This window comes from Aythya ferina (assembly GCF_964211825.1).
Source record: "Aythya ferina genome assembly, chromosome: 5".
NCBI classification, from domain to species: Eukaryota; Metazoa; Chordata; class Aves; order Anseriformes; family Anatidae; genus Aythya; species Aythya ferina.
In genome coordinates, this window is record NC_140301.1 from 40,509,297 (window position 1) to 40,518,547 (window position 9,251).

The following is a 9,251-nucleotide window of genomic DNA, read 5'->3' on the forward strand; positions in this document are numbered from 1 at the left end:
TTATTTGCCTAAAATGGAACCAAAAGAACATTGAAAACCAGAGGGAGAGCTGCTGTCTGGAGATCTAGTAGACCTGGTATTTTTAAAATATTTTGCAGGACTCTTGGGTGCAGCTGCAGGAATACAAGCAGATCCAGCAGACAAACAGCTCCCATCTCTATTCCCTGCTGCTTAAAGCCTTTGGCATCGGCATGTAGTGTTTGCTGTTTCTGTTTGGTATGAATTCCTCTGATGAGACAGGACTGCCCAGGGCACTGGTGGATAACCTGTTATTTCTAAATGGCTGGTTCAAATGTAGCCTAGGAAATTAAACTCATGGCCTGTGTGAAATGAGAGGGTAGTACCTGCCAATTATCTGGTGGACAGGCCATCACAAACAGGTCACATCGTGCCCTTGCTGACAGTGGAAAAGAGAAGCAAGGGAGCAAATGTTTTTAGAGACTGAATTGCATTTTCCTCTCTGGGGACACGGCCTGAGGTCTGAAGCACAACAGGGAACTATTTTGTTCCTTCTATTTTATTCATCATGTTTATAAAGGTTTGTTTCTATTCAGCTGCAATACATTAGCTCCATTTTGAAAGAGAAAAGAGATGAAGATGTAGGATTACAGGTGCGTATTAGGCAAAGCCTTGTCAGCAGTCCTGAGCAAGATGGCAGCAGTAAATATAACTTATGGCCTCCAATATAACAAACTCTCCTCTCCCAAACCTATCATCAACTATATTTAGCTCAAGATACCAAGTTGACAGGTATTTCTAGAATTGTAGCCTTTGTGCATCATCAAGAGCCATCACTGGACCAGAGGAATGGTCCATTTAGTTTGTGTATGTTCAAGGCTGGATCCAGTGAAGAATTAGCGATCTGAATATGAGATGTTAACAGTTTCCAGATGCAAACTGTGCTGCATCTCCGCAGCTGGGAGCACTGGCAGACTGCAGGGATCACCCTGTGCTCACCCACACGGACATGTGGCTGGGCACCTATGCCCTGGTGCACTGTGGAGAGGAGTGAGTGTGGGGCAACAGCTCCAGCAGGCAGCAGAGCTCTTGAAACACTTTGGTGGCACCATCATCTATATGTCTTGATTAATCAAATTTCTAATTTCCTCTAGAATTCAATCAACAGGTTATTGTTTGGTTATAAAAACCTGCTTTCTATAAAACTAAGTCTACTGCCACCCAAATTTAATTACACTCCCAGCTGTATATAGTAAATTTAATGTAACTATTTTTACTTAAGCAGTTTGTGCTCTTGAAATATAATAATTGTAAGAATATAGGCAATATTTGACCTAGTTTCAGTTCTGCTGAATAGTATGAGAAAAAAAAAATACAAACTGAATGTAATAGTCTGCTTAAACACAGTTATGAACATGTGAATTCAGTTTAGCCCTAATCCAGTTTTTCTATTTCATGTATTTTGAAATGCTGCTTTGCTAACTCTTACAGTTGTGCTAAACAGAATTTCTATATATGTGAGTGTCTAGCAGGACTGTAAAAGCAATTAGCAACGTTTGCCCAAAGTAAAAATTAAGTAACTAATAGATACATATTTTGGGGACAGACTTAATTATTGTATTTTCTATAGATCTCAAAAAGGTATTTAAATCATTCTACTTGAAAAGACATAAAGAACTTTTGAAAGTCTACTTTATTTTAAAATAAAAAGAAAATCTTGTTAATTATTGAGAATTGACCAAATGGAACAAAGGAAGCTAGGACATATATATTTTTATTTTTATTTTTATTTTTATTTTTATTTTTATTTTTATTTTTTTATTATTTTTTTCTCTTTTTTTCTTTTTTATTCTCTGTGCTCACCTTGAAAATAAGAATGCAAAGGCTATCCAAAATATGGGCAGAAAATGGAGGTTAAAAGCACCTTGCACCTAGCTGCAGTTTCATGTCATGAAGTATTCAGGAAGAAGACAGACAAAACAAGGAATTGCTAGCATTGTCTCTTAAGCATTAACATCTCCCTGGGTAGATATACACAGGAGCTAACATATCTACCATGGTAGATATACCATGGAGCTACATACTGGATACCATGGATGTATTTTTTACAGAACTGATAATAGATGGTTTTTTGCCCCTTTGCCCCTCATCTTCTTGTTGAAAATTTAAAAAATGAAAAGAGAGATTTTGTGAATAGAGACCACTGTGTGCTTCCTGCATTCATTTTTGATTCAGGACACAGGGTCTGGGGCAAGTGGAACAGCCTGAATCTAAGCTTTTGATTTTTCTTCTGTATGGCTTACTGCAGTTCTGACATTGCATTGGTAGCAGCAGAAGCTACTGGGCTTCATGAGGACACTGCCTCTAAAACAGTTTGTCACGACAGTTTCCTGCTGGAAAGCTTGTAAAATTTGCCAAATATTTAGTATATTTAGAAAATATGAAAATATACAGCGCTTCTGAGCTTCATCACATTGTATGTCTGTATGCTGGTCTTTCAACTCCTTCTTTGACGAAGCCAGAGAGAATAAGTGCGGGCCTAGAGTCAACGAGATCCATGCAGGTCAGTCTCAAACTAGTTGAATCAGGCTTATCATTCACATTTATTCCACCTGGGAAGAAATTAAATTCTTAAGAATGGGCTGTAGAGACACAGAGCCTACTAGCATGCTTGAGCAGGGAGGGGACTTTGTTCAGGACTGAATCCATGTGGAGCCTCAGTCCAAGACTGTAGAAGTCACTCCTCCAGAAACAGAAGCTACTGATGAACCTCACTTTTTAAAAATGACTCCATATAAATGACACTTTTTCATTTTTCCTGCTAATTTATTTGCTTTTTCTGAGTATTCAGACTCTAGGAATCTGTATTGCATCACACTTGCTAAACTAAAAACATCAACATGGGTTCTTCTGGAGTGAAAGCTGGAAAATGAAATGCACATGTATGTATTGGTTTTATGCCACATAAAATGCCTGGGAATGAGATTCTGATGCACCTGAACGTTCATGTGAGGTAATGGTAGAGCGGTACCACAGTATGGAGTATGAACATGAAGCAGCATGCAAACTGCCGGTGGAAGAACAGTTGCGGCAGCTCACTTAAGCTCACTTAAAAACAACCCACTGGACATTGGCGCAGACACCTCTAAATGCGTTCAGGCCAACTTTCTCAAAACATGAGTGTGCAATCAGTTCTGGCGAGTGTTTGCCTGATGTTTTGGGTTCGTCGGGGCTGCCCTGCTTCACCTAACCCTCGTCCCCTCAGCTTTGAAGGCACGGCCGCCGCCGCTGGGCCTCCGGGCCTCGCTGTCCCTCTCGGAGCCAGGGCGGGCACCGGGACTTTTCCACCCTCTCCCCGCCGCCGCTGGAGCCCCGCCAGCCGGGGCCGGGCCAACGCTTCCTCGCTGCCCGCCAACAAACGGAGGATGCCGAGGTCAAGCCCGGCTCTTGACACGCTTCCTCCGGCGGCCCCCGGGGGAGGGCCGTGGGCGCTGGGTGGGCCAAGCCGAGCCGGGCCGAGCCGAGCTCCGCCACAGCCGCCGGGGCAGCCCTCGCCCCTCGGCGACGATGAGGCGGGCAGGGCCCTGCTGCCTGCTCCTGGCCGCTGCCTGCGCCCTGGGGCGGCCCCAGCCGCCCACCGCCGTCCGCTGCCAGGAGGCCGGCGCCTGCTTCAGCGCCCACCTCGCCAACGCCTCGTACGGCGAGGCTCGGAGCGCCTGCGGCCGCCGACGGGGCCACCTGGCCTGGGTGGGCAGCGAGCCGGAGCTGCAGCTGCTGCTGGCGCTGCTGGCGGAGGTGGCGGCGGGGCCCGGGCTCTTCTGGCTCGGGCTGAAGAGGAACGTGTCCGCCTGCACCGACGGGGAGCAGCCGCTCCGCGGCTTCTCCTGGGAGGGCTCCGTCGACGGGGCGGCCCCGCGGGAGGTGCCGGCGGCGCTCGGCCGCTGGGTGAAGGAGCCCGTGCGGAGCTGCATCTCCGCCCGCTGCGCCGGGCTGCGCCTGGCTGCGGCCGCCACGACCGACCGGGACTGGGGCTGGCAGGAGCAGAAGTGCCAGCGGCAGAGCCTGGGCTACGCCTGCAGGTACGAGGACGAGGGCGCCTGCCCCGACCTGCGCCCCGCCGCCGCCCTCGGCCTCGACTACCGCCTGCCCTTCGCCGAGCACAGCGCCGCCCCCGGCTTCAGCCCGCCGGGCACCGTGCTCTCCGTGGCGTGCCGCGGCGGCGAGGTGCTGCTCTCCTGCCAGCCCCAGCCCGGCGGCTTCGCTTGGAAGGGCACGGACGAGCCCGTCTGCCCCTGCCCCTTTGGCTACCTGCGGCCCGGCACCGGGCAGTGCGCCCCGGCCGCCGAGTGCCGCGATGCCAGCGGCGGCCTCGCCTGTGACTGTGCCCCGGGCGGCCCGGACGGGGCGCCCTGTGCGGACCCGGGGGCGGCCCCCACAGCTGCGGGCGGCGGCCGTCCCTCCACACCGGGCCCCGGCGGCTCCCCGGGGCCGCCCGTCACGCCGCCCGCCGGCCGGGGGCAGCCGGCAGCCCCGCCGCCTTCCTCCACCTCGTCCTCCGCCTACTCCTCATCCTCCAACTACGTCTTCATCCTGGTGGCGGTGGCGGTGGTGGTGCTGGTGATCCTGGTCATGACCGTCCTGGGGGTCTTCAAGGTGTGTTTCAACAAGAAGCCGGAGGACGGAGGGGACAAGGAGCCGGCGGCGGGCGGCAGCAAGGCGGAGGCGGGCGGCGCGGAGCCGCGAGGGGCAGCGGGCGGCGAGTAGGGGCGGCGGGCACAGACCCCTGTCCTGCGCCTGCCGGTCCCTGCCCCACGCCACCCACAGCCTCCAAAATCACCTCTCACCGGCAGCCGCAGCCGTCTGCGGGTTTCCCTTTTACCCATAAAAACTTTCCCGGGGGCCTTGGTGGGAGCAGCTGAGAAGTGGACGCTTTGGACCGCTCGTGCCTTGAGATTTAGACGTCGTTCCTCGACCGGAGGCTCTCCTTTTTGTGCTCATTGCTGGGACGTTTGGAGATGTGAACCGTCGTAATTTTGGAGGAAACCGTGACCCATACTCTTTCAGACTGATAGTCTTACAAACAAAGAGCATTTCTGTACCTTGAAGGTCACAAAGTTGCTAAGGAAAGGGGAGATTAATGGGGTTTCAGTTTTATATTTCAGCTGATGGAAAGAATAAAGGATTATTTAAAGCCTAAATCGCTGCTCTGGTTGTAACTTCATACAATATTCATTTTTATTGTAGCAGAACAACAAATTTTCCAGTTACAGCTTTGCTCCTAGGGTGTGTCGGTACGAAACTTGGTTTCTGCTTGCAGCTTTGGGATCCCTTGCAATCACACAAGGTTCCTGCACACTTCTCACACTGTGAGACGGGTTAACATGGGTCCACTACATTCGAATCCCACTCTTTTCTGAAATCTTGTTTTCCACGGAGTCCCTTGAGAGCAAGGAAAGAAGGATTCACCCTTTGTGCCCCTTTCTAATCGAGGTAAACACTTCCTCTGTGATTTCCCTTTGGAATTTCCCATAAAGCAGCTTTCCTCCTGACCACTCCACTCACTTTCAGTGCAGCTCAGAGTGATGATGCTCACTACCTATTGTTAGCATTGATTTTCAATTAAAGTGGTAATGCTAAATATTGATTCAAGGTTTTCTGAGTGCAGTAAGACACAGGAGCTCATCTAAGCCTTTTGGGGTGCATGGAAGGGAGGGAAATATTTTCTTCCTTTAAGAGTACGTTAAAGTTGAATGTTTTTTGTTTTTTTTTTTTTTTTTTTTTTTTTCTAAGCTTCCTTTCCTTTCCTTTCCTTTCCTTTCCTTTCCTTTCCTTTCCTTTCCTTTCCTTTCCTTTCCTTTCCTTTCCTTTCCTTTCCTTTCCTTTCCTTTCCTTTCCTTTCCTTTCCTTTCCTTTCCTTTCCTTTCCTTTCCTTTCCTTTCCTTTCCTTTCCTTTCCTTTCCTTTCCTTTCCTTTCCTTTCCTTTCCTTTCCTTTCCTTTCCTTTCCTTTCCTTTCCTTTTTTTTTTCCTCTTCTTTCTTCTCTTCCTCCCTTCAGACCTGACCTGACCCTTTGACTTCTTTCATTTTGTGACTTTCCTTTTGAATTTGGAAAACTCTGTTTCAAACAATAAAGCGTATTATTGACTATTTTTCCTGCAAGCAAAGACTTTATGATTTATCTGGTATAAACTTCTGCTAAGGATAAAGTTTGACATAGCGTGTTTGTTTTTCCCTCTCTCTTGTTTTAATGATGATAGCCTGTAGCCTTCTGGGAGACAGCCTTTTGCTTTTCTTAAGGGTATCCCAGACATCTGTTAACCATTAGGCTGTCTATAGCTATAAATTCTACTTTATTATGACAGGAATTAAATGCAGCTTGGTCAGAATACTAGTCAGTACAAAGCTATCTCACAATTTGCATACTTTTCTAATCTGTTTATCTGACATTTGTGTTACAGAAGGCAAGCGTTTTTCAGCTTCAGTAAGAGGTTGATTCTACATTGCAATGTGCACAGATACGGAAAATGACTAAGCCACTAATGCCTTTCCTCTTAATACTGTTTCTGTTACCATCACTGTAAGTAATCTGTTCCAGGGCACAGTGTCCTCCATGCTTCTACAAAGGGCTCCATAAGCGAGTAGCAGTGAAACTAAGATGAGTGAGAGCCTCCCCAAGCTATTATTTCTATGCTTTCCCTTTTTCCCACATATCAGATAGTGGAACTCCTAATTGGATGGTATGACTGCTCAGGTACATTTTTCTAAGCTCTAGAAATACTCTGATTCTCTGTTTCAGGAGTCTTATCAAGCACATATCTAAGTGCTGACTTATATGCCTGTTACTACTTTTTTTTTTTTTTTTCCCCTCAGGATTTGACTCAGTCCTCTCATTTAAAATGCACAAGTTCATGCTCTTACAAACCACTTGCCTATCTCATCATATTATTTTTATTTCGTTCTTTGCATTGGCTTCCCGTGGAATCAGATATGGATTTCAGAATTCTTTTTCTTACACTTGAGGTTCAGGATTAAGCATTAGATCATCCTTTTAGACACATGTCTAAAGGGCAACACAAGGATTCTGTTGTTTTCCCTGGTCTGTAATTTGACTCAGTTGAAAGGAGATTATTTTGCATTATTTTCGTCTAGACTCACCTACTCTTCTAATGGAGAGAAATATGTACATGAAGATAACAATTAATCTCATTTTAGAATAGAAGCTGAAAACAGGACCAATGAATTGCATCCTAAAAGTACCATTTCTCTACATCAGCTGAAAAGACAGCCTAGGGAGCCTACTTGGATTTAAATGACCATAAAACACAGATCTAAAATTAAATCAGAAAAATCAGCAAAGCTAGGTCTCTAGCTGTGCAAGTCACTTTTCTAAAAACAAGCTCACAGCCTTGCATCTCTTCAAAGCTAGATGGTCATAATTTCACCATAGCCACTATTGTTTTTTCATACTACAGATTCCTGTTTTCTCTCTGTGGGCTGCTTTACCTTCTTTTTGCAGCCAAGAGAATATAAAGCCAATAGCATTTGGATTTGGTTGACACCTCAATGCATTTGAAATGCCTGAGCTGGCAGAGTACAAATTTCTCTTCCTTTTCTGTAATGGTTCAGACCAAGAAGTAGAGGGTCTGGGAGAAAGGATAAATCATTTTACTTTCCACTCTCAACTTTAATGGTGTCTTTCTTTAGTAGGAAACCAAAGCTGGCTTGTATCATGTACCATTGACTCATATCACAGTGATGAATCAGTTTTATGCTAGGCAGATTCATTGCGGGGGTTTCCTATTTACATCCATATGAGGAGAATAAGGTCATAGTGAGTACAGATAACCATAACAACACTTATATTAAAATGTCTAGTTATGAAATTGGATGCAACTTTCTTTTAATTCTTATTTAACAAAGTATATAAAACACATAATCAAATGTAAATATTTTTCCAAAACAGAGCAGAGATGGAGACAAATCTTGACCTGGTCCCTCATGTTACATACTACTCCTTTCACGTCAAAATACTTTATTTATATTATTTAAGCATATTATATTTTATTTATTTATTTATTTATTTATTTTTCTGGTGCTGGAAAAACATCTTTTCACCCCCATATTAAAGCTACATAAGTCATTATAAACATTGTATCTGTGAGTTTTAGATTTGTATGGGGAATTTTAAGTGGTCTAGTACTTTTACTTGCTCTTTTTGGTGGTTTGTTTAAATTGTAAATTCCCTAGGGGACTGAGTGTAACAAAATAATGCTAACAAAATAGTGGACACAAGTCTATGAGTTCACATTTTAAAATGCTGATTTCTGCAAGGGGTAGGAAAGTCCAAACCTCTCATGTATCCCAGTGGTCCAAAAAGTGTGACCTGCTGCCAAGTATTAAGTCTAGTGTTTAGATTTCCTTAATTTCTCCAAAGATAGTCTGACTAATAGGCACATCATTTGTTGGCTGCACATTTTATTCATGAGTATATAATGTGTTTTTTTTTTTTAATGGTTTGTAATCATCAGATAATCAGAAATAAAATTTTAACTTTCCCAATTTTAAAAATAATGTCTTATACTACTGCTTGATTAAGTGTGATATGGGACTAAAGTGAAAGCTAGAAGTGGATGTAGGCAAAATTCAAACATTCTGAGAACTTTCCTCTTTTTTTTTTTTTTTTTTTTTTTTGAGTGCAGTAAAGCTTAAAGAAGAAAAGAAGATTTCAAAATGAATGGATTCTGTGTTTCCCCAGCATGATTTCCCATCACTTAATATTTTTCATATTTTCAAATCTCATTATCTTTCCTCATTTATCACATGAAGCTTAATCACTGATACATGTTAAATTCCTTCTAGAAAAATATATTTTAAATTGCTACAGGATGTGGATATTTATAAAGGCTATAGAGTGGTGGTTCATGCGTTTAACAGATATATAACCAACTTGAGGCAGCAACAGTAACCACTCTCCTGGTGCTTTAAACTAGGTTAAACTTCATGCCTTTCCTTCTTCCTCCAATATTTAGCCTGCCTTTCCCCTCTGGAGCTGTAGAGCTCTGGCACTGGAAGACATGAATGTGAGTGGGGGAATCCAGCAAGCCTTCTTTTCCTTTTTTTGTATTGTAGATTTGAAGGACTGAAGGACCATGTTACTATAGGTGAGGTAGCTGAAAGCAGCAGTGGAGGCAGAGAAGGCAGAGACATGATGGTGCTCCTATAATTATAGTGTCCTGTCACTCCTGCCACCTGCCAATCCTTCCACATTGCAAGATTGAGGCAGAAGGATGGGGG

The 9,251-nt window shown here is 44.8% G+C and overlaps 1 protein-coding gene across 1 annotated transcript; it reads left to right on the top strand.

Annotated features, from left to right (window-relative positions):
* Window positions 1-2,398: 2,398 nt before the first annotated feature.
* Window positions 2,399-5,156, top strand: CLEC14A (C-type lectin domain containing 14A; the record flags this gene model as incomplete). Its single annotated transcript, XM_084520308.1, has 2 exons — window positions 2,399-2,521; window positions 3,232-5,156. 2 exons carry the CDS (start codon window positions 2,399-2,401, stop codon window positions 4,720-4,722), a joined length of 1,614 nt encoding a protein of 537 aa, XP_084376434.1. The 3' UTR covers window positions 4,723-5,156.
* Between the last annotated feature and the right edge of the window lie 4,095 nt (window positions 5,157-9,251).